Consider the following 25,919-nt stretch of genomic DNA (forward strand, 5'->3'; position numbering starts at 1 on the left):
GTTGGAAGCTCAAGCTAGACAAATTCAGACTGATAATAAGATATACATTTATAACAGTAAGAAATTAACCATTGGAACAATTTATCAAGGGTTGGGATAGATTCTCCTTCAGACAATTTTTAAAGCAAGTCCGGATGTGGTTCTGAGAGAGATGCTCTCATTCTGGGGCAGTTCTCGGACCTCTGCTATGCAGGAGGTCGGACTAGATGATCACAATGGCCTCTTCTGGCCCTGGCATCTATGAATCTACAGCAAGTTAGATTACAGAAGCTAGCTTGATGTTAGTAAAAAAGCTGGTGCATGATCTTAGTGTAGCAGGGAACTGGCCCAGATTTAACAGAGCACTGGTGAATCAACATGTTGTCTAGTCACCCAAAGACAAGCCATGATTTGGCATAAGGCTACAGGTAACAATTAGACAAGGGTCTGTGATACTTACTCTGTCAAAAAGAATGACTGGGTGCATTTAAGGTGTGTCTACACTAGAAAGTAGAGCCGTTTTAAGCTACACAGGTGTAATTAAAGCAGCAAACTCTCCCCACCACCCAGCATGGGCATAATTATTATACAAAGTATAAACGAGCTTATACACATATAGCTTATTCCATTTTGGGAAGCAAATTAAGTTATACCAGTATAGGGCACCTTAACACTAGCATATCTGCATGCATGCTAGGGCCACACGCTAACCAGCAGTCATCCTGGTAGAACATTTTAGTGTAGGCCAGGCCTAAGACCACTCAAAGCTCAACAGAACAGGAAGAGATGAGCAGCAGAACTGACCTGATCCTGTCGCTAGTCCCACTGTACCCCCAGCGGCTCTCCACCTGCTGGAAACGGTTGATGCTGCACTCCTTCCCTCTCAGGCAGCAGCGTGGCCTGTCAATGAATTCCACTCGGGGTTTTGGATTGACAGTGAAGTGGAGAAACAGGCTAACCACTTCCCGGTCAGTCAGAATTCCTGACTGGGCAGGCCCTGCAAAGGAGCAGACAGAGAGCAACGCTGTCAGGACTTAAAAAAAAATTAAAAAAAAAAAAAAGCAAAAATTGCTGCAAGTTTTACAATGGAAGGCAAATTTATGCTGAGAATACGAGTAGGTGATTCCTACATAATATACACCAGGAATGCCACACATGCTTAAATTCCCTCAGGAAAGGAAGCTAGCTTCACTGAGAACACAGTGTATACCAGGCCGCTTTCTACCTGCACATCAACATGTTGAGACACTACACATCAGCATCTGGTCTGGCATGTATTATAAATACACACCTCCATTCAGCCAACATGCTGTTATTTATTCAATTGGCCCAAGTTCTACCACAAACATTTAAGAATATCAAGGGCATGCAGCTAATTTCCCAACCCTACCCCTTTGAGAGATCAGTATTTATATTTTATGCGGCAGTTACAAGATCTACACTCATTTAGTTTATTACCACTGCGGTGAAGACCCTAGATGGGATGATGTAATGGGGTAAGTACAGCAGGAAGAGATGTCAAAATTAAAAATATGCTGTCAATGTGAAAGGTAGCCCACTTTAACTGTTGAGATGGACATGGTTTCAGGTAATACCACCTACACCTGTGAACTCCCTGCCATTCTGGGGGATTTTGTTCCCACTTTAAAAAAAAAACACCACATTTCTCTGCCTGTTGCAGTATGCATCTTTCATACAGACAAAGAAAACTGACTATAGTTAAACAGTCTACAGAAAGTGCTACATAAACTATAAACCCAAACAATTCCTCTTATCTTTCTGTTACAGTCATCTTAGGTATGCCTTCTAAAGGGACACTGAACTCAATCAATTTCCAAAAAGTTTAATTGAATGGTTCCAGTTGCTGCCAAAGCACCCTTTAAATAGCATGTCCTGACTAATTCCTTGCAGAGTAGCTTTTCTGGTACTGTGTTTAAAAGAAACTTCTGTGTGTGAGTGAGAGAGAGAGAGAACACCCAACAATGAAGTTGATTACACACAAAGTTGCTGTCAAATGCACAAACAAAAAATCTCCACCTCTTTTCCAGTTAGTCATCCTAAGTGTTGTTTGTAACTATGATTGGTTACATTCAGTGACTTGTAAATTAACTGTGCCCCTTTAAATAGTCTTGAAAGTCAGGTGTAAGACGGCACATGACTGCAAGAGACAAGGATGAAATAGAATTTAAAGAAATATGTATGGTTACCATTTAAATGGCTTTACAGACACCTTGATCAGCAAAAAATTACTGCAAACAGATCATGTCTAAACATACCCAGTTGCCGCAATTCCTGGTTCTGGAATGTTTCAAATTACTTGCTCTAAGGGAATGGGGTGTGACTGACCCACTAGCCAGCCAAGATGCATTTATGTTGATCTCCACTTTCTATACTAAATTATAAGATGGTTTAGTTGAAACCAACAGCTTCCAAAATCCTCTCATATAGGCTACCAGTTCCATTTTCCCACCTCCACTGTGGTTGACACAGACGCAAGAGGCCTTGCTCTGACAATGTTAGTTTAGAGGACAAAAGTGCAGCAAATCCAAGTTATTCATCCTTACTGAAGGAGGGGCTGGACAGTATAAATTGTTAGGATATTTTAAAGACTGGAACGGACACTGGAAGGACATTTCCTATATGTAATCTCAAAACAAGACAGCAATAGTGATTTCCCTGATATTGGACAGGCCACAGCTCAAACAAGCACTCATAACAGACCACACAGAACAGAGATCCTGGCTTTCCCTAGAGTCAAACTTCTCACCCTGGCACACCGAAAACCCATGCAAGCCTCCTACATAACTGAACTTGTCATCCATAAAAGTCTGAAGGGGAAGAAAAATCCAGCACCTTCCAGACGGAAAAGACAGAACAGGCAGAAACTGTTGCTTTTACTGATGAGAATTTTGACCCTGTCAAGAAGAAACGTGCTTTCTTTAGTCACACCAGATGCTACATCAGATCTGGAATACAATCCTGTACCCAACTAAGCAGTGGTTCAAACATAAAGGAACAAACTGCACATTGTGACCATGGATATCAACTTCAAGGTGGAGGAAAGCCATTAAATATGTACAGCAGACCAACAGGATTGAGCCACTCAGTGAGAATGGACCGAATCTCTGACCAACAAAAGGGTCAGCATGTCAGACAACGTCTAAGTCACTTCTGTGACAGGCAGCATGGCCATTACTGCTGATTTTTAGTATACCCATCTCTTTAAATATACATTACACACTTTTTTGGTTATTGTGGCTGTCGTTATTACCAACTTTATTTTTCAGAGGTCAAAATTCATCATCAAGGAATGGAAGTCACCCCCTCCTTAGAACGGACCTACCAAAAAAAAAAAAAGTTGTGTTCGTGCCCCCTTCTGCTTTTTATAATGTAGAATGGGGACTTCTCGATGTTTCTAAATGGCTCTTCTGCTTGGTTTTTTTTTTTTTTTTTTCTTTTCTTTTTTTCTCCCCCCCAAGAAACATCAAGTTGACTTTACTCCCTGGAGGACTGGAGAACCTCTGAGATAAGAAATCACACGAGACAAGTGGGCAAGTGAGAAAGGAAGACATTTTTAGTCAGATTGTTTAAACCAAGGGAACATCTTTTTAACTTGCACTCGTGACGGAGGCTTAGGGAAAGTGTTATTTGTGAAATAACTAACACCTCTCTCCCTTCAACTGAGGGCTGAGAAAGCTTCCACTCCAGGTGTCTACTCTGGAGAGTCCATTAGCAAAACAGGGATGACAACACTAGATATTCCTGACCCTTCTGTGGTTAAGGGGAAGCAGAAAAGTGATTCTTGTGTTTCTTTATGATGAAAGCCTGAATGGCTTACAATTCCTCCTCCCTTTGTAAGTCACCTTTCGGAATAGGATACACCACCATTACCACCACAGTTCAATACTAAATGTTAGTATTTTTTGCAGTCTACTCTTTCAAGGGAACAGGAAAAGTATATTCCTATTCAGATATCATGTTATTTCCTTTTTCATGTAGTCAGTAGTAAAAACACAGATAATATGCAGAAACAACAGGATTTAACTTTTAGAGAGCTACTGATCTTAGGTGCTCCATGGGATGTTTAAAACTAAATTACTGATAAACTGTGTGATGTACCTGTAGCTTTTGATGTCCAACAACAAATATCTAACAAGTATTTTGAGCAGTTTTGGATATTCTATGAAAGTCCTTTTTTTAAAATATACTTGATCCTCTAAGATTTGGAAGTGGAGACCAGGTCTCCCAGAAGCGCCTTTATTCAGTTACCTGCTGCAAACTCCTCAATAGTCATCAATGGGAAGCGAATAAGAGAAAGCGCTTTGCCCAGTACTTTCCGCTTGTTCTCTGGAATCACCTGAAGTTGCTGCCGCTGACATTCTGCCTCCGACCAGCGAACCACTGCATTAAACAAACGAACCTCCCGAATCCCCAAGGTATCCCGCTCCAGCACCGCAACCAGGGTGTCTGTAAGGCAGGACAGCAACAACTTTAGGCACTGACCCATATGTCCTGATTTTTAAGTGGCCAAAGTTCCCAATGCAGAATCCCAAGGCGAGGAAAGGCGTCGGAATTCAGAACTGCAGGGCTGCTCCTGAGCGCTGTATGCCCACAACCTGATGAGTAATTCCACAAGTAGGCATGCCACTGCAACAGCAAGCAGTGCCTACAGAGTGGATACATTTACTGCTGCACAGTAAAAGGAATTTCTGGTTACCTACAAGTCAAACTTGAACATAAACAGGATAAGAGCCAAAAAGTTTGTATTATCCATGCCTTAATTTGACAGTTTAGCCCATTAGCAATAGAAAATGAATATTTTGACTTTTAAGTTCCATTTATGAAACGTGCACACTACAATGTCTCTGGACATAAATATTTAACACCTGAATCTTATTTCAAGTCAAAGCACTGCCAACTCCTCCCACAGAGGGTATGTTACACCCACCCTTCGCCAGCCAACAGCAACAAAAGGGATAGGCTTTGTATTATGCCCTAGAGATCAAAGTGTCACAGCCCTATAGAGCAAAGGGATGTGAATGCCAGTGTCTAGTTCTAAGAGTTCTGCTGAGAATCCCCTGCCCCTATATGCTTATGCCCAGGGACTGTCAGTTCCAGTCCCTTGAGAAGTCGTCCCTAGACAGCTAGGGCCAAACCAAAAAGGACAAACTGCCAGGTAAAGAAACTTGTGTAATCCAAAAGTCAAGCTTGTAACAAGAGTCTGCAGAAAGGAAACAAAGCTTACCTAAATCAATGTCTGTGAACCCCTCGGCATTGATGGCATCTGATGTGTTCTTGTCTATGTTCTCTAGGCACAGGCTGGCCAGCTGGGGTTCATCAAATAGTCTTGCCTAACAACGAAGCATCCATCATTAATGCAAAGAAAAAGTTGTTCTCAGTTCCTTATTTGCAGCCAATCAAGGATATTTTATTTTAAAGCATCTTTCTCCAATTACTGGATTTGCCACTAGTTTGCAAACCAAGTGAATTCATGACACAGACAACATAACTTAGCCTTTCACAGCTAGTTAAGGAAGAGTAACAATACACATACTGGAAGAAAACTTGGCTCCAATTTAGCTGAATACATCTTCACTCAAGAGTTACATCAAGTTAGAAAGAGACTTTGAAGAGTCCTGTTAACTAGCACTATGTTAACTAGAACTTTGCAGGCAGCAGAGACAGGGACAAGTCAGGTTTGACATGTCAGCTGATAGTGGGGTAAACCCTTAACTTTCATTAAAAAAAATGAATCAAACTAAATGTAAGAAAGCCCTTTGTAGAAGGGCTTCCTTTGTCTGAGAGCAAGTGTAATTGAGATTGCTACATCAGAAGAGGGGGAAGATAGTGCCTGAGTAAATTGGGCCAATCTACATTAATGAAATTTGCACTGTACAGCTACACCGATGCCATTACATCAAGTGAAAATGCCAAAATGTAGACAGCGTATTGATGCAAAGTGAAACCCACACTGATGCAAGTGAAACCAGTAACATACTGAAGCAAGCTGCACTCATAAAAGTTCTGCTTTGTGCCAGTGCACTTTGTCTACATGAGGGTTTGCAGAGGTGTAAATAGATCGATTTACTTACAGTAAGGAAATTCACAATGGTGTAAGTGGACTAAGTCTGGTCACACGAGAGTCCTCAGAGTTTGGAGACACTCAGAGTGGCTGTATGCGCAGCATAAGTGGTGCCAAAAGATTGAATTCCAAGGACCCAGCACCAGAGCTGTTCTGTGCCCAGCATGGGTAGCACCAACATCCTGAATCCATCTGGTACCATCTCTATGCCTAGCATAAGTACCATCAGGGTTCTTGGAGCCATTCAGAACACGTGGGCATATGCAGAGGTCACCTTGAAGAATACTTCCTATCCACCACGCTTTGTCTTTTCTATTTAGATTAAGCTCTTCAGAGCACGGATCATCTTACTAAACACGAACAGCACCTAGCACAACAGTGCCACAACGTGCTGGGGGCTCCATTCACTACCGTAATACAAATAATGGCTAAAAAGATGTTTTGACTTAGGAGCTTAGACAGGGTTGCACTCACGGAGCTGCTGGTTCTCTTGGTGCCTCCTGCCTCTGACTTGTGCAAGGCTATCTGAGACAGAACTTAGTAACACCAGCTTCAAATGATGAGACCTCAAGTGCATCAGAGAACTGAAATATGGCAGAATTTCCTGCTTTAACAGAATCCTAGAATCTCAGGGTTGGAAGGGACCTCAGGAGGTCATCTAGTCCAACCCCCTGCTCAAAGCAGGACCAATCCCCAACTAAATCATCCCAGCCAGGGCTTTCTCAAGCCTGACCTTAAAAACCTCAAAGGAAGGAGATTCCACCACCTCCCTAGGTAACCCATTCCAGTGTTTCACCACCCTCATAGTGAAAAAGTTTTTCCTAATATCCAATCTAAACCTCCCCCACTGCAACTTGTGACCATTACTCCTCGTTCTGTCATCTGCTACCATTGAGAACAGTCTAGAGCCATCCTCTTTGGAACCCCCTTTCAGGTAGTTGAAAGCAGCTATCAAATCCCCCCTCATTCTTCTCTTCTGCAGACTAAACAATCCCAGCTCCCTCAGCCTCTCCTCATAAGTCATGTGTTCTAGACCCCTAATCATTTTTGTTGCCCTTCGCTGGACTCTCTCCAATTTATCCACATCCTTCTTGTAGTGTGGGGCCCAAAACTGGACACAGTACTCCAGATGAGGCCTCACCAATGTCGAATAGAGGAGAACAATCACGTCCCTCGATCTGCTGACTATGTCCCTACTTATACAGCCCCAAAATGCCATTAGCCTTCTTGGCAACAAGGGCACACTGCTGACTCATATCTAGCTTCTCATCCACTGTAACCCCTAGGTCCTTTTCTGCAGAACTGCTGCCTAGCCATTCGGTCCCTAGTCTGTAGCGGTGCATGGGATTCTTCTGTCCTAAGTGCAGGACTCTGCACTTGTCCTTGTTGACCCTCATCAGATTTCTTTTGGCCCAATCCTCTAATTTGTCTAGGTCCCTCTGTATCCTATCCCTACCCTCCAGCATACCTACCACTCCTCCCAGTTTAGCATCATCTGCAACCTTGGTGTGGATTGTACCCTCAGCATCCTCCAGATCATTAATGAAGATATTGAACAAAACTGGCCCCAGGACTGATCCTTGGGGCACTCCACTTGATACCGGCTGCCAACTGGACATGGAGCCATTGATCACTACCCGTTGAGCCCAATGATCTAGCAAGAATTCTATCCACCTTATCAGTCCATTCATCCAGCCCATACTTCTTTAACTTGCTGGCAAGAATACTGTGGGAGACCGTGTCAAAAGCTTTGCTAAAGTCAAGGAACAACACGTCCACCGCTTTCCCTTCATCCACAGAGCCAGTTATCTCGTCATAGAAGGCAATTAGATTAGTCAGGCCTGACTTGCCCTTGGTGAATCCATGCTGACTGTTCCTGATCACTTTCCTTTCCTCTAAGTGCTTCACAATTGATTCCTTGAGGACCTGCTCCATGATTTTTCCAGGGACTGAGGTGAGGCTGACTGGCCTGTAGTTCTCAGGATCCTCCTCCTCCCCTTTTTTAAAGATGGGCACTACATTAGCCTTTTTCCAGTCTTCTGGGACCTCCCCCGATTGCCCTGAGTTTTCAAAGCTAATGGCCAATGGCTCTGCAATCACATCCACCAACTCCCTTAGCACCCTTGGTGACTGAGCAAATTCTTCAGTGGTGAAGCAACCCAGCTAAGCACACTGGAAAGCCTGAGTGCCAGCACTTTCAATGATGTGGACAAGTCCTGGCCATCTTAGACTCTGACACGTTCAAGGTCGCTTCATATCAGAGACCTACAGGAGTCTCAGTGTTTGGAAGCACACTCTGCATTTCTTCACTGCTCAGTGACATTTGCAAGCACATCTGGACCAGCACATTATGGTCAACTATGAAGCACAAACAATGAAGCCATCAACAGATGGTTCAGCTACACTGATAGTGTTGTCAAGCCCCTGTTGATCTCGGTCATCTCAACCAGCCCTGCAATGATCTCCAACAGAATCTAACCAGGAGTGTCACAAATGCAAATCATAGTTGTCTGAGGATGAGCGGGGCTCCAGAACCAGAAAATTATTTGCAACCAGTCTTGTGGGAGACATACCTTTGCAAATCTAAAGTCTGGAACTCTCATTTCAAAACTATTTGTGTTGCGGTAAAAATGGACTTTTGAGGTGGATTCCCAGGCTCAAGGACTGGACCTGGCCTTGGAGCCAGGAATCTCTTATCAGCTAGTCATTGAGATACAGCTCAACATAAATATGCCTGTTTTTCTCAGAAAGGTTGCCAGTACTGCGAGACATTTTAAGAGGCTGGGGGGCCATGGAGAGTGAATGGAAAGTACAGATACTAGTGATTACTGTCTCCCACACAAAATGGAAGATGTTTCTGATCACCTAGGTAGATCACAAGATAGGAAGGGTGCTTTAAGTCAAGAGCCAGGAACCAATCTTGTGGAAATGGAAAAAGGAACATGGAAAGCCAGTGTGTCCATCTGAAACTTCAGTAACCAGTGTATTGCTGAGACAATGGACACTTTGGTATCCAATATCTTTTGTCTTCTGAGACTTTAATACAACAAGAACCCCTTCCTCCTGTACTGCAGAGGGACATCTGACTCCAAATGAGGAAATTACTGTGGGACAAAGTTTTATCCTGCCCTGGCAATCTCTGCAGTCATCCAGTGCGGAGCCAGATGTGGACAACACAAAATCATTGCATGAAGATGACCATGAGAGGTCTTCCTGAGAAGGACTGTTTATAATTTCTTCCTTCTCCCATTCACTGAAAAAATGGAAAACGAGGTGACAGCTGCTGACAAAGCTGGGAGTCTCTGGAAACATATCTAACAAAAAAGTCTCTTTCCAGCTCAGGGCAACGACTTCTGGTCTTGGAGACCTCAGGCAGCTTAGCCCAAATGGCCAAAAGGGCTAGGGTGCTAATCCTTAGGACTTCTATGACTGTTTCATCCCTAGAGGAATCCATGAATCAGACAGGAGCCAAGATGCAGGTACAACATAACCTGAGTTGAGGGGACCAGGAGAAAAGCATCTCAGAGTGCACATCAGGCCATATCCCAGACAGCGAGGTAGAATCTAGCAGTCCATACGTCCCAATACCAACCTGACCTGAGTGTGGTATGGGGAAAATGTAATAAGAGGAAGCTCTGATTCAAAGAAGAAAACAGAGCCAACCTAGGAGGGCATGCAGAAAGACAGCCCTTATTCATGACCAGCACCTAGAACAGAACAGGGAGTGCAGCAGCAATTACCCAGCAATCAAGCTCAGGGACAACGACGTTCACCTAAGTGCCCATTACCAAGACACCAAAAGCCAAAGCATTAAGTGCCAGAGAACCCAGAACCAGAGCATCTGGCCCTAGAGGCAACCAAAACTTGAAGCAGTCCAGGCAGAGCAACTCACACTGATGCTCCAGATGTTGAGGCACCAGAGACAGCAAACACCAGAGATTCTGGAACCAATGAAGGGCCAGACACTGATGCAGTGACCAAGATGACCAGAGTGAAGATGACTTTCTTTTTCTGTTGCTTTGAAGAGCAATGCTGGGAAGCAGAGCCCCGCAAAGACTCAGTGGACCAGTATCATGACTTATTATTAAGGTGGACCTAAGTGCAATAGTTCATAGAGTCATAGAATCAGAGAATATCAGGATTGGAAGGGACCTCAGGAGGTCATCTAGTCCAACCCCCTGCTCAAAGCAGGACCAATCCCCAGCTAAATCATCTCAGCCAGGGTTTGTCAAGCCTGACCTTAAAAACTTCTAAGGAAGGAGATTTTACCACCTCCCTAGGTAACCCATTCCAGTGTTTCACCACCCTCCTAGTGAAAAAGTTTTTCCTAATATCCAACCTAAACCTCCCCCAACTAAGTGCTAGATTCAGGGAACAGGATCACAGAGCAAGTTAACAATTCCTGGCATCAAAGCCTCCTGCACAGGACAATCTGGTCAAGTCCCTCAGTGCCAGACTATCTTAAGGCATGTATCCCCTTTGATAACCGCTCCCAACTCAGCAGAGGGAAACTAATGTTGATTCCTCTAGAATCGCGATAGTCTAAGGCAGCATTCCCACTGCGTATGTGACCGGAAAGAGACCTGCACAGAACAGTCAGACAGACATGCCCTGCTCTGAAGCCGAACAAGCGAAGTGCGTTTATCCAGAACTCGCAGGGTGCCATCACAGGAGGACTATGGTTTGAAACTCATGGATTTGTCCTCAGCCATGACTAGAAAGGCCTTTCGTGGCCCAGGAAAGTCTCGGATCCCTAAACAAGAGCAAAATTCCTGATGGGGGTAAAAACTGGCATAGAATTTTACAAATATTAACTTTTTCAGTTATCACAACAAAAAGCTTCCTATGCAGAAAGACTTAACTTCCCCAAAATAAATCAGCAGACGTAATGAAGGACCCAGTAAAGGCTGATTTTCTGTCTACAGCAGTCAGAAGGAAAAGAATGACAGCTGCGGCCTCAGCTCAGCCTCAAAAGAGGACATCGGCAGGGTCACACAGCCTCAACCAACACCCCATCCACAGGTTCCACATCTGTGCACATCACCTGCAGTGGAGATCCGAGCTGGCACTTGTTGAGGAAAAGGCCACCATCCAGTTACTTGCAACAACAAATAACTGTCCCATCTTACTCACCTCCCACCTCCTACCCTAAGGAGAAAAGGGCTGAGGGCTTTCTGCATTCTTCAGAAGTGGGGGAATCCTGGTATTATAAAGAAGTCCCTCAAAAAAGGGGCCTTCTAGATGGCTGCCAGTAGGCTCCATACAGTGAATATTTATTCCTGGAGTTGCCCTATATTTGAACACATGAATACTGTATAGTTTCCCTTCTTCAGGCCATAATACTTGTTCCAGGCGGATGAAGCTCAGTAAAGTTCTCTCTTGTTACAGAGCAATTTACTACATTCTCACCATCATGGCATTAACAAGACACTTGGCATACCAAAAAGGTTCTTTCTTGGAATAGTGACAGCAATTGATATAAGCACTTCCAATTTATGCTTTACTATTTAAAGGACTACATCATTCTTCATTAACAAGAGAACTCCTGCTAGTCATGAGAGAATTCTGGACTAAAACAATACACCAGAGCACAGTAACCCATTCCATTGCAAGCCATGCCACCTCCTTTGTCCAAAACATCCTCATCAGCCTAGATAATATAAAGCTGTTGCACCTGTTTAAAAGGACTTGAAATGCAAATAGCCTCAGAACGTACCTGTGTTAAGAGCATGAATGCGTTGTCTGCTCTGAGGTTTTTCTTTAGGAACTCCACGCAGTGGGCTTCAAGTGCAGGGACAGCGTATTTTTTAGCTGTGTAAAGTGTTGTCATAACAGTCTCTGGGCCAATCTGAACCTCGTCCGAATAAAGAAATCTGGAAGTACGCAAACAAGTACTGCTCCGTAAGCCTGCTTTAGCTAGTTGAAAGACAGCAGTAAGAGTCAGGACAGAGAACTCTAGTTCACAAAGACCATTATGTGTTCTCATCATGCTGGTGCAATTTCTTACTTTTAGTAGCAGCTATTACCCTTCCCCACTCTGCCACCATGATAAACCACCATTCCAGTTTGGAATAACCACAACTCTGCTATTAAAGGTCGTGTACGTATGGAGCATTTGAGAGATATTTTAAACTATAACACGTCTCATGCTAAATGGTTTAAAAAACACTGGCCTGCTGCATAATCAGAAACTGTTCTAGCCTGGCCTGGGTTTGGCCTGTCCACGCCGAGTTAGCTGAAGTGTTTCAGACGGTTCAATTAAAGACTAAATGAGAACAGAGCTTCAGCCATGCCGTGACTAGTCACTAATTGTTAAGATGGTGCTATGTACACAGTTTCAAGGCAAATTCAGAGGATAAGAATGATTTTATTGGTAAAACCTGTGGTAGAAACATTCAAAGATTTACACCTAATGCAATGTGATATTTCTTTCACCTATTTTTCGCATTACACACACACTCTCACACCCCCTTACTGTGATGGTTCTTCAGTAGGAAAACTCATGTTCCACTTCACTATTGCTGAGCTAGCAAATTATATCAATTGTCAGATCACTCAATTAACTGAGTTGAAATAGAAAGCAAAATAGTTAATTACAATGAAAAAAATCAAGTGATGGCTTAGTAGTAAATGAAGCCCCCAGGTCAAATCTCAGATTTGGTCTCACTCTTCATAGCAGCCAAGGCTGGGAACACTGAGCTTTAGACTCTCTTGGTAAGTTAACCTAGCCAAAGGAAGCAACCCATTCCACTGGGAAGTGAGTTAGTGATGTGAGAAAGTAATTTTCCTTCACAAGGTGGAAAACCAACAGCCTTCATGAAGGTTTAGGTCTGACCTGACCCTCCCTCATCTCAGACACAAACACATTGCCTAGACATACAGGGACACTCTTGATCCAAGCAAGTTGCTCAAGGGAGGTAGGGCTCCAGTCTAGTGGAGTTTACAGCACAGAAGAGAGGTTCCAATCCTGAAGACACTTGAGGGTTATGTCCTGCTGCAGTCAATGAGACCACCTGCATACTTTAGCACAGGACTGGGCCTAAGACAGAAGAGTAGTAAATAAAACAGTCTGATTTTTTTGAAACTTCAGTGGTTTAATGCAGAATTTATTTGCATTTATTCCAACGGCACGAATGTCTTTAGTGGCAAATATGCACCAAGCACATGACGTTACAGTTAATTCATTTATAATGCTTGAGTACTCCTCTCCACTGTGCTCTTGCCAGGTCTTCCAAACTTCCCCTAGCAGCCCGGTGCCACTGACATTATAGTTCCACTTGGAGGCCCCATTCGGTATCAGAGCCCCTCTACGGGCACTGTACAAACGCACAGATATGGACCATGCCTTGGGGAACTTACAGTCCAGTCTCCTTCTGCTCAGGGTGGGGGGCATATGGCTCAGAAAAAAGGCCCATCACCACAGCAGGTGGTAGACTAAGGTAAGGCATTGCTTATGCCCACAGCCCAGCTTCCTGAGAGGCAGAGAACCCAACTCGTGATATCGGTATGCTGTGCTGCCATTGGATTGCCAATATGATGCTCATGCCAATACTTCTGAAGACACTTCTCCCTGCACGCAGCTCTAGCCACAAGAGACAGCCACCAAAGTTTAGTCTGCCTAGTTAAAAGGGCCAATTATAAAAAAGCTACTAAAGATCCTTGATGGCAGCCATAAAAGGTCTAATTTCTATTCCCAGCTCCCACCATTAGCAGAACTTGGGACACCTTCTGCCTTCCCACCTTGAAGAAAGCCAGAGAGCAGATGTCCGCAGCTAAACCCTCACTCAAACTCAGAATATGTCACTAAGCTGACCTTTTATTTGCTAGGCTCCTCTAAGAATATAACTCAAACTACTGTGTGAAATCAGGTCCCAGACAGCAATTTAAAGTAGGTTGAGGCGGTTTGTAAAGTACATTGAGAATTTACTGTAAGGTGCTCTAGAGATTAGTATTTGTTGTTAACACCATCAAGCCACTGGTTTATGTATTTTGTCCCTCTCCCCCACATCAATCTTCTATTTTTACGAGGCTAGCATCCTTTTATTGCAAGCTAGTTTTAAAAAATTAATTGACCAATTATGTGTACTACAATACTGTGCTATGTTAATTGTTTTGTTTTAGTACCAAGCCCAGAAACAATACATGAAGCCAAGGAAATAACACCCAGGATATATAATGGGCTTTGAGAAAAATTTAGGAGTCAGTCTGACTTCAAGTATCTACACTGCTAAGAGCCAAGAAAAATTTAAAATAGCCAATATCCAAATGAAAAAGCAGATTGAGGCTACATAAACCTAAACAAGAGCCCATTCTGAGTTAACAAAAATATTAGCAAGAGAGGAGGACTACCATGCAGAGACAACCATACATTAGATCATTGGTCCGCCAAGTTTGGAGTCCAGCTCCTGGCAGTGACCTGCAACTGAACTTTAAGGCTAGCAGAAAGTGCAATCCTGAACATTGGTGAAAAATTCTTCCTCACCTCATGGTATCAGCTCATGCTCTGAACCACATCCAGGAGACCACTTGTTTCCACATCAAAATTAGCATGAAGACAAGTGCTAAATTCCAAGAAAATTGTTAATCAAAGCACTTAAGCTTCATTACTCAGCCTGCTCATTGTGGGAACATACCTCCCATCTTTCCTGGGTACTTCTAAACGGACAGCCCATTGAGGCAAGAACCCTGTCAATGTCTAAAGTTATCTAGACTGTTGCACCACACAAGTAAAGCATGAACTTATAGTCATAAGGTATGGATGATTAAAGTGTTAAGAGTCATTACATTATCCAAGCCTTATTTTTCTTTTCTATAGCGAAAAAAAAGAGTGTTTTCTTTTCTGTTATTTGACTGATCTCAAGTATTGGGCAAATGATCATTTCAGATCATCTTCCCTTCAAAGACCACTTTACTGGCCTTTCAGCAACCACACTAAAATCTCAGGCTTTCAGAAGATATCCTTGAATAACCTCAAATTTCAGCTTTTCTTAAACTCAAATCGCTATTTGAGTTTCGCTTTATTTTTACAAATCAGATGTTAAAACGAAACACCAGCTTTGTTCGGCTGGATATGAACTGAAGTTGAACCAATCAAAGGGTCTTAGTTCCACAAGCAGGAAGCACTGGTTTGTTTTGGGGTTTTTTGTTTTGGGGTTTTTTCGGGGGGGGGGGAGAGGGTGTTTCCAGGTGCTTTCTCTTAAATCATATGCATCAGTTGAAAGGGGGGTCCTGAGAATTTCTAACCCTTCATTCTAGGGAAACACTTTAGCCTTTAAGGCTCTGCTTTCTCTTTGATGTCTTATCTATAGCAGAAGCACTTTTTCTGAAAAGAGAAGCAAAAAAAAATGTATGCCCATTGCATGAAAAACTTGATCAGTTCTTAATGTTTACCCCATGTATGAAAAATTGTTCCTTTGGACATCTGACAGCATTTTGCTTAGGTACCAGGACTCACACAAGCTCCAAGACGTCAGTTTTGCAGGCAAAATGTGGTCCTTTAACAAGCACAAAGCACTCCCACTGCCTTTAGTGAGAGCTGTGAGTATGCACCTGAAAGCCACAGGAGCTTCCAAGTTTTCTGGCAGCTTTAAAAATGACACTCGGCTTTAGGTTATAGGTAGGGTTGGCAGAATTTGATTTAAATTGTTAATCAGTAAACATCAGTTTCACCTGACACAGAAATGGATGAAAAAAATATAACAGCAGTCATTAAAAATAGCCTCCCCCGTACCAGAAATGCGGGGAGCCATCTGTACCCCCATGGGAAGGGCAGGGAAGGGGGCAAGAGGTATCCAGCAGTAGGGAGTCCTCCCTCATAGCTGGGGACTCTTCCTCCTCCTCCTCGCAGTCCTGGCTGGGAGTCTCTGTCTGCCTTACAAGGACCACAGCCCACCTTGCAAACGCAAACTCGCACTGGCCCTGCGGCTGTGCAAAGAGCCCCCTGCAGCCCTGCTATGAAAATGTATTTAAATCGATACAAATCAGAAACAAGTTTAAAACATTAAACTGCTGAATTCTCTTGTCTTACTTCCGTTATCCAATACTAGAGGCCAGGAGCCAGATCCTCAGCTGGCATCAGCTATCACGCTTTCACTGACTTCAACAGAATTCGACCAGCTGAAACCCAGCCATTAAATCCTTTCATTTGGAAACAGGTTTTCCTCCAGTTTCTGACTGAGCTTCAATTGTAACCCATACAATGCTAAGAGTGCTATATGCTTTCCTCCTCTTTTGAAGAGCACTACCATCCATATCAAGCCAGCTCTAGGAACAGGATTTATTAGGCCTGATCTAAACACAGTTTAGTACCAATTTAACTATTTCAGATAAGGGTGTGATTTGACAGATATAGTTACATCTTCCAACACTGAGGGTATGACTTCACTGGTAACGTTAAGGTGGTGCTGCCGTAGCGGCTTTAACGTGGCTCGTGCCGTCACAGCACCAACGCCGGGAGAGAGCTCTCCCAGTGCTGTAAAAAAACCCACCCCCACGAGGGGAGAACAGCTCCCAGCGTTGGTGCACTGCCTACACTGGCCGTTTACAGCCCTGAACCTTGCAGCACTCACGGGGGGTGTTTTTTCACACCCCTGAGCAAGAAAGTTGCAGTGCTATAAAGAGGAAGTGTAGACAAGGCCTGAGAAACTGCACTGTTATACTGGTATGAAGGTAAAAAGAAAAGGAGGACTTGTGGCACCTTAGAGACTAACCAATTTATTTGAGCATGAGCTTTCGTGAGCTACAGCTCACTTCATCAGATGCATACTGTGGAAACCGCAGAAGACATTATATACACAGAGACCATGAAACAATACCTCCTCCCACCCCACTCTCCTGCTGGTAATAGCTTATCTAAAGTGATCATCAAGTTGGGCCATTTCCAGCACAAATCCAGGTTTTGCTGGAAATGGCCCAACTTGATGATCACTTTAGATAAGCTATTACCAGCAGGACAGTGGGGTGGGAGGAGGTATTGTTTCATATTCTCTGTGTGTATATAAAGTCTGCTGCAGTTTCCACAGTATGCATCCGACGAAGTGAGCTGTAGCTCACGAAAGCTCATGCTCAAATAAATTGGTTAGTCTCTAAGGTGCCACAAGTACTCCTTTTCTTTTTGCGAATACAGACTAACACGGCTGTTACTCTGAAACCTGGTATGAAGGTGTTTATCAGTATAGCTTATTCCTACAATCCTAGTGTAACGGTGCCCATACCAGGGACCACGCTGTTTCAGCTAGATCAGCTTCTAAAGCAATACAGTTAAAGAGGTATAAACACTATTTAGACATGTCCTTAGTTAACCTGTGCAGAAGAACCAGCAGAAGTGCAAGACATTTGTGTAGGTCTTACATAAACAATGGCTGTTTTAAAAAGGTTTATCAGATATGGAATCGAGGATTTACAAAAATTAGTATTTAAAGACCATGTTGTATCAGATAACAATTGAGATAAAAATTTGATATAAGCTACTTGACTATCTCCGTTTTAACCAAGAGGTACAATGGATTATTTGTATTTGAAATATTCCTGTTCACAATAACCTGTGCCCAGTTATAAATTAATTACACTGTACAATAAAAGAGGCTTACTTTAGCAAAGCTAGGAAGGCAGCAGGCTCCACATCCGGCAGTTCAATCTCTGTAGAAGTTGTGGCCATTCCACCATTAAACATTGCATCGAAGACCGCACTGCCCACAGCCAACACAAACCTAACATTTAAAAATAAAAATCCTACATTAAACTACATTTTGCTATTTTTGAAAAAAAAAATCCCATTTTAGTTTCTGCTCCCCCTACCCATCAGTTACTGTTGACAGTACTAACGTAAAGTGCTCAGAAGCAATCCACTTCTATTCTAGGCCTTATCACTACTATATTACCAGTAACACCAGACAAAGTTGCAAACTACTATTTGGAAGTTCCTCCCCCTCAGCCCAGCATGCAATGAAAAAACATAATGGCTCTTGTAAAGCCAGAGTTCATGCATTTTGTAACAGACAATACATGTGCTAATGCAATTGTTTGCATTTATGTACCAACTTTCATTGGAGGACCTCAAAGCACTTTACAGTTTCATAACCCTATGTGTTAGGCCCATTTTACAGACTGAGAAATGGAGGTATAAAAGAGGGTAAATAACTCAAGGTGCCCCACGGGAGCTGGGAGCAGAACCTAAGAGTATATCTAAACAGCCGTTAAAAACCCGCCACCAGGCAACGCCAGCTAACTGGGCTCACAGGGCTGGGGTTAAGTGGCTGTTGAACTTGAAGTGCCGAAGTTGAGGCTCCACAATTGAACAGACCCTTAGCCTGAGCCCAAGTCAGTTGGCACGGGCCAGGCACAGGGGTCTAATTGCAGTGTAGACATACCTTAAAAGTCCTGACTAATTGCTTTGTTCTAAAATACTGCACATCACACCCAGAAAACCAAAAGGAGTCTTAACAAGACTCAGATGGGTAGCTGGGTTAGTCTGTATCTGTAAAAGCAACGAGGAGTCCTTGTGGCACCTTAGAGACTAACAAATTTATTTGGGTACATCCCACAAAAGCTTATGCCCAAATAAATGTGTTAGGCTCTACGGTGCCACAAGGACTCTTGTTTTTACTTAACAAGACTGTTTTCCGTCCTTCTATCTCCCCATTAGCAATGAGACATTAAAAATTATTTTTGATTGAAGCAAAGTTAAAAAGCAAATGTGCAAATTCCTTCCACACCAGACAGAGATCCTCCTCCAAGCTGTCTGAAATGTATTCATCTCCCTACAGTTTTGTACTCAACCGTCCCACAAAAATATTCAGCAGCGGGGAGCACTGACTGGCTCGCGCTGCATCCTGGGAGGAACAAGCTTTCCTAGTACTCTTTCCAAAGGAAAAAAAAACAACAAAAAGTAGTGCTCCAGACTCATTTTCTGTAGGGATGTTTACTACTTCTGGTCACACAACTCCAATAAAGATTTTATATTATAGGTAACCTTTAAATGCAAGCACAAAGTGGTAATGGTGGGTACACAAAAGCCATTTACATACTGTCATAAGTTTACACTGCAATTAACACAAAAAGCCACATTCCCTATCCTGAAGGATATCGGTTTGGAGTGCTGTCTCAAAACGATTTAGATGCTAGAGAAACTGTTCTTTACAATTTTCTCACGTAAACACAAGCCAACTTCATCTGTTGACAGGCACGTCTAACTAAACAGACATTTAAGAATTAGAGTATTTGGTCCATTAGGAAACATGCAAATATGAAAGTTATGGTGCCTGCCATATGCATTAGCGAAACTAAGTTCTGAAAAATGTACTCAAAAATTTAGACACAAGTTCACCCATTTCTTCCTCAGTGGTTGCAAACTAATAGCCTCTGCATCACAAATACAGTGAGGACCACTAAAGTAAGTGCATGTATTTCATCAAAGTTTTCTTTCCACAGAAGAATTTGTTGTACCAGCAAAGCTGGAGCTGTGACAGGACTGGAACCACTTCCCAACTGTTGTCATAAAGGAACGAGCTGGAAAGTTCTGGAGCCTCTAAGGCTGAAGCATGCTCAGTACAACAGAGCCCTCAACCCAGCTGGTGCATCAAAGGTCCAAAAGTCTCAAGACCTATGGGGCTTCTCTGTATGACAGAAGGCATGAGACACAAGAGTGTGAATTCTGTGTATGTGGTAGATTTAAAGACACCCTTTCCCTGTACAGCAACCTCGATAAGATTTCTCTTTTTATAAAGAAGATGTTCCTTTCAGCAAATTAAACAATTCTTTTATGCAGAGTACTTTATAAGTTAGTAAAATCCTTACATGCAGAGTTGTTGTAGCCATGTCGGTCCCAGCATGTTATAGAGACAAGGTAGGTGAGGTAATATCTTCTATTGGACCAACTTCTGTTGGTGAGAGACACAAACTTTCGACCTACACAGAGCTCTTCTTCAGGTATGGCAAAGGTCATCATCATCATCCTATTACGCCTGTGGCGTTTAGGGAAGCGATGAAGCTCCTCCACTCCTGTCTGTTTCTGGCAAGTCTTTCAATGGTTCCCCAGCTGTGTCCCAGTTTTTTCAGCTTGGCTTCCACAACTCTTCGCCAGGTTGTTTTCGGGCAGCCTCATTTTCGCTTGCCTTCAGGTGTCCATCTTATTGCTACTCTGGTGATGGAATCAGTTTCCATTCAAATCACATGGCCAATCCATCTCCAGCGCCTCCTGGCAATGATGGCGCTCAGATCCTCTTGGCTGCACTGTGTCAACAGATCTTGGTTTGAGATTGATCTGGGCCAAATAATACGGAGGATTTTTCTGAGGCAGGTTTATGAAATTAAGACAATTTGGACATGTCATACTTTCAACACTACTTTATAGTGCAGAATGCTGAGGAATGAGAAAGTACGCTGCTCTGATAAATCTTGAGTTTGGTTTTGGTGTTGTATTTTGATGATTTCCAGACTGTATTTAAGCTCTTGAAGGCTTTATTGATTTTGTTCCGGATGTCCTGGCTTGTTCCACCGTCCTGGCTGATGGTGCTGCCCAAGTATGTGAATGTTTCTACATTGGTGAGAACATAATCCTCTATCCATACTGGTGATGGTGAGGCAATATTAAAGGTCATGATCTCTGTCTTATTGTGGTTGATTTCCGGTTCAATTTGCTTGCTGAATGCATTGAGTCCAGTTGTTTTTCCTTCTATAGGGTGTTGAGTATGATAGGAGAGCGACATCATCTGCAAAGTCCAGGTCTTCAAGGGATGAGAAGAGTGCCCATTTAATGCCTGTTGGCATGTCTTGTTGTACGCCACCAGTCAATGCAATGTTGAAGAGGATTGCAGACATGACACACCCCTGACGTACTCCTGTTTTGACTTCAAAACTGAGCTCACCATGATCAACACTACAGGTAAAGCTGAAATAGAAGCTTTTGATGATGATTATATGGAAAAGAATTCCATATGCTCACAGAATGTACCATAGGCTGGTCCTGTGAATGCTATCAAAAGCCTTCTCATCGTCTATGAAATTTATGTAGAGTTGCCGTCGCCATTCTAAGCACTGTTCTATTATGTTCCATAAAGAAAAAAGATCTGATCTGTGCATCCATGCGCTTTCCAAAAACAAGCTTGCTCTTTTCTGAGAACGCTATCAGCTGCGTCTGATATACGCTGGACTATGACCTTACTTTGCTTAGCACAGAAAAAAGTGTGATTCCACACCAATTACAATCTCTGAGAGTTCCTTTCTTTGGTATCTTCACTATAACCCCATTGGTCCACACATCTGGCACTTTTTTCCCTTTCCCAGACTGATGTAAATTGAGGGGCCAGGACAGAGGTTGCTAATGTAGGATTTACCTTGAACAATTCTGCATTCAAGTTATCCTTGCCAGGAGCTTTCCAATTTTTAAGGATCTGATGGCTTGAATGATCTCTTCCCTAGTTGGGGTGTTTGTGTTGATATCAAGATCTTCTTCTGCCTGCTGGATGTTTGCTTCCTTTTTAGGTGGCTCCCTGTTCAACAATTCTTTGAAATGCTCTGTCCAGCACATTTCTTGTTCTTTTTCGGTTGTTAGTAGGTGTCCTTGTTTGTTCCTGATGAGAGTGTTCATTCGTGTCTGCCGGTTACCACTGATAAGCCGTGTCATTTTGTAGAAGGTTCCTTGTTCACGACAAGCAGCTGCATCCTCTTCTGGTGTTGCCAGATTATCAATATAATGCCGTTTGTCCATTCTCACAAGGCGTTTGACCTCCAGGTGTGCCTTGCTGAACTGCTCGTGGTATTTGTCCTTTAGCTTCTAGGATTTTATGTCTAAAACTTTTTTCTTCCGGGCTCGTCTGGTTTCCATGGCGTTCCATGTGCTGGGTGTAATCCACTCCTTCCTTCTCTTCTGCCTGTAGCCTAGACAGGCTTCACTGCTCTGTTTATAAATTGCTGTTACTTTGTCCCACTTCTTGTTGATCTCCTCATCTGCATTCCCCTCCTCTTCATCAAGGTCTGCAAGTGCTTGAAACCTGTTCTTTAACTGCAGAATGAAGGCTTTCTGTATTTCAAAGGGACTTTAGCTTGTCAATATCATAACGTCTATGTCCCTTGTTTGGTGGACCCACACATCTCAGTTTTAGCTTGATGGAAGCTGTCACAAGGTGGTGGTTGCTGCCAACATCTGCACCCCTCCTCACTTTCACATCTGTCAATGAGCGTCGCCATTTCCCATTGATCATGATATGGTCAATCTGGTTCTTATCTCTGCCATTTGGAGAACACAATGTCAGCTTGTGAATTTCACGATGTTCAAATAGGGTTCTGCTGATGACTAGGTCATTCATATTACAGAAAACAAGCGAGATTGGACATTAAGTACCTTTCCCAGACCTGAAGAACAGCTCTGTGTAACTCAAAAGCGTGTCTCATGTCCCTCTCACCAGCAGGAGTTGATTCAGGAAAATCTTTAATTTTTTTTAGGAAGGTAAGTGAAATTGTCCCTTGACTGGCAAATTTTCATGACATTCTGCTAGCTGTGTCAGCTGGCGGGGAAGGGGGTCACTGTACCATTGAAGAACCCTTTCCTCTAATGGAAGGAGAAAGACTAATTTAGATACTGAGTTGTTTTCCCCAATTATTACCTAGCATTCTGGTTTCGTCAAAGGGCTAGGAATGCAGCAAACTGCAGTACACTAAAAGGAATAATGTATATAAGGATGTATTTCGTTGAATAATTTTGGACCGCAAGAACAAATTTTTAAGAGACTTGATTCATGATACCAGAATCACACACAAAAAATGCTTTCATTTAATTTAAAGTGGCAGTAAAAAACTTAATGGAACAGTCACATTAAAGTTTCATACCTTACTTGTTATTGAAAATAACGAGCTTATAGCTGCACTTGAGAGGGTTCCAAGGTCATGGCACATGCAGCCCCAAGTGATAAGGAACCTTCAGAGACCATTCTGAAAGGACTTGAAGTTTTAAAACTTTTCATAATTCCTGCTGGCATTTCACTCAATGGACAGATCACTTTGGTTAGTTTATAGTGGAGAGCCCTCCAAATTCTTAGCTAGGGGATGTCCCAGCAGATCTCACACTGGAAGCACAAGACTCAAAGAATGGAACTTTATTACGGTAAATCTGAAGAATGGTGGAACTTCAAAAAGAAACACCATCAATTTAAACATTACATGTCAGTCTGAAAATTGCTTACCACTAATGTTACAAGTAAAACTCAAGATTACTAGCAACAAATGAAAAACAGTTGTTGTCTAATGTATGTAGTTAGTTTCACTGTTTCCCCTGTATAGTCAGTCAATTTCTCCTGTTTATGTGGGTCTTTCAAACAGTAACTGGAAAAAGATTTTTAAAAATGGGAAAGTGTGATTGCAAAACCATAAAGTGTCAGAGACTCAAATGAAGGTGCAACACCTGAAACTATTTTTAACTCATTTTTTAGAGTGATTAGATTTCAAATTGATGTCCCTTTAGAGCCAAACTAAATGAACCACTAGGACTGGCAGGAAGATGAGCTGGATAATCCAGATGTCTTTCCTATTTCTAACTTCAAAGAAAGTGTTCACACTCATATGTGGCTGTTCTTAAAAGGGGCAAAAGGTCCCTAGTGTCCTAATCTCTCACTACTAATAATCATTTGACACAATTAGAATTCACAAATAGATTTTTTTTAAACAATGCATACAAAGATAGTAGCCAAAATAAATTAAGCGAATGTAGGAGTTTACTGTAAGTGACAGAAGCAGCATGAAAAGATTTAGAAAGTGAATAGTAATGCCTGATATTTTGTCAATAGTAAACATTAAGGGAGTCTGAAAATTTGTGATGCAAGAATCTAATTTTTAGGAATGTAATGTACCAAAAGCTAAGAGATTATGTAAAGAAAGTCACAGAAACCTCATGAAAGGCTAAATTAACTTGTCCATCCATCTGTGAAGTTTCTGGAAGCTTCTAAGAATATTTTCCTGGAGCCAGAATATCTGTAACTCAATATCACCGAGCTGTTCTACAAACCACTCAGGAATATTATATCATTTCATACTACCTCCCTGATTCATTCCTTCTACAATACTAGTAGTTGGTAGTTCAAAGCCTGCACCATCTTCCATTATAGGATTTATATTTCACAAAAGCTGACAGAGGAATAAAGGATCCCAGTTGAAGGTTTGGCTACCATTTGTGATCCATCTGATATTGATTTTTCTTGCTACGACTATATTAAAAACAGAAACTTCAAGCTTGAATTTCTGTCAAGTTTTCTTAACTGTATCATGCATAGATAGTTGGCAACTTTATCTTCCCAGAAATGCCATGGGGACAAAACAAGAAACAGTTCCCAGTAATCCCCTCTGCATTCCCCCACCACTTCTGGACTGCACAACAATGCAAACCACAATCATTCAGTATGTGCGCCATTTACCAGTTAAAACTACAAATACATCCCCTCTACAATGCACTTTCTGGGGGAGCAAGTAACAACAGAATAGCTCTGCTAACGCCATATTTAACAGATAGGCAGGAGCCAAGTCAACTTTCATGTACTAGAGTATGCGCCTCCCATACCCACTTTTTGTACTTGGCTTGGTTTGTAAATCAATTGATTAAAAAAAAATCTCTTCTAGTCTGGATAACCTTTAGTCATTGTCTGAAAGCCCTAATTCTGAGATTTATTTAAAAAACTGGCACAGCCATGGAACTCTGTTTTCACAAACAGGTTAGTGAATGAAAAGCATTACATCCCTCAAATAAACTGACAAAATTAAAGGTGAACCACAAAGTAACTGTGAATTAAATAAGTTTCTGTGCTGAATGCCCTCTACCAGAGGGGTTGTTGCAGGGTCATTCAGCACAGAAGTTGTTTAAACAAAAATTAAACTAATTGCCTCTCAAATCCTCTTGGTACTTCCTGGATCACCAATGTATCCCAGAATGCAAGATCACAAACACCAGAAGTCTTACTGCAACATATGTAATCTAGACTTGTGATGTCACAGCATGATGCTATTTGATAGAGCTTCAAGGAACCAGAAAGTGCCAGGAGAGTTTCAAGGCAAGAAGTTTTCAAAGGTTACTTACAACTTATTTCTGTGCTGAAAGTCTCCCACAACCTGGTTAGCATAGCATGCAGAAAAGAAATATGCTTAACTCAAATTTCCCTTTTGCTTTCAAGCTCATCTTTAAGGACGTCTACTTTGATAATTTCTAGTTGTAACATAAAAGAGAGTGTTCTTTTTTTCCTAAACTCTGTCAACAAATGTAATAGAAGCTGGATTAAAATAGAAAACTAGAGACATATTTTTTGAGGGAAAAAGTTTCTAGACAATATATTTACACAGATAGCTAAGACAAAAGAAAAAATTGGGAAGGTATTGTAGGAGGAATTCCCTTGCAAAGCATTAATTTTAAGAAAAATAATGTAAGAATTCACTGGATCCCTGGCTGCTTTGTTCAGTGTTAAAATGAGGGACAATTGCACTCACTCTTCACTTGAATGACGAAACGCATTAGAACAGGAGTACTTGCTCCCAAAGCAGTCGGTGGCAACCAATGCCAGTAAACTCACCACTATATTTCAAAGGAGGAAAGTCAGAGAAGTCAAGTCTAGCGTCAATTACTATTTAACTGAATCAGATATCCAATATCAAGACACATTCAAATTCTTCCGCAAACAACCATTTTGGGGACTGCAAGCTCTTAAATTACTATTCAGCCTAAAAGTATCAATGCAGAGTAGGTGCTTACTTTTCACTAGACTGTTTTTCATATCCAGTTGAAAGGGTGATTTTAACATTATTTTCTAGTTGTGCAGTGCTAGTGCGACAGACTATCGCAAAACCAATATAAACCAAATACAGACATATCACTCAGCTACAACTA

General features: G+C 42.2%; 1 protein-coding gene across 2 annotated transcripts in view; it reads right to left on the reverse strand.

Annotated features, from left to right (window-relative positions):
* BTBD2 (BTB domain containing 2) overlaps window positions 1-25,919 on the reverse strand; it is a 41,923-nt gene that overhangs the window by 13,513 nt on the left and 2,491 nt on the right. Inside the window, exons 2-6 of one of the 2 annotated variants that reach the window (XM_077842244.1) lie at window positions 17,650-17,769; window positions 11,778-11,934; window positions 5,225-5,330; window positions 4,249-4,446; window positions 784-976 (exon numbers count right to left, since the gene is read on the reverse strand). In XM_077842244.1, the coding sequence (XP_077698370.1) occupies window positions 784-976; window positions 4,249-4,446; window positions 5,225-5,330; window positions 11,778-11,934; window positions 17,650-17,769 (774 nt within the window). The remainder of the gene's footprint in view (window positions 1-783; window positions 977-4,248; window positions 4,447-5,224; window positions 5,331-11,777; window positions 11,935-17,649; window positions 17,770-25,919) is intronic. The other variant, XM_077842245.1, reaches the window with a different exon arrangement.

This window comes from Eretmochelys imbricata, chromosome 25, assembly GCF_965152235.1.
Source record: "Eretmochelys imbricata isolate rEreImb1 chromosome 25, rEreImb1.hap1, whole genome shotgun sequence".
Lineage (NCBI taxonomy): Eukaryota > Metazoa > Chordata > Testudines > Cheloniidae > Eretmochelys > Eretmochelys imbricata.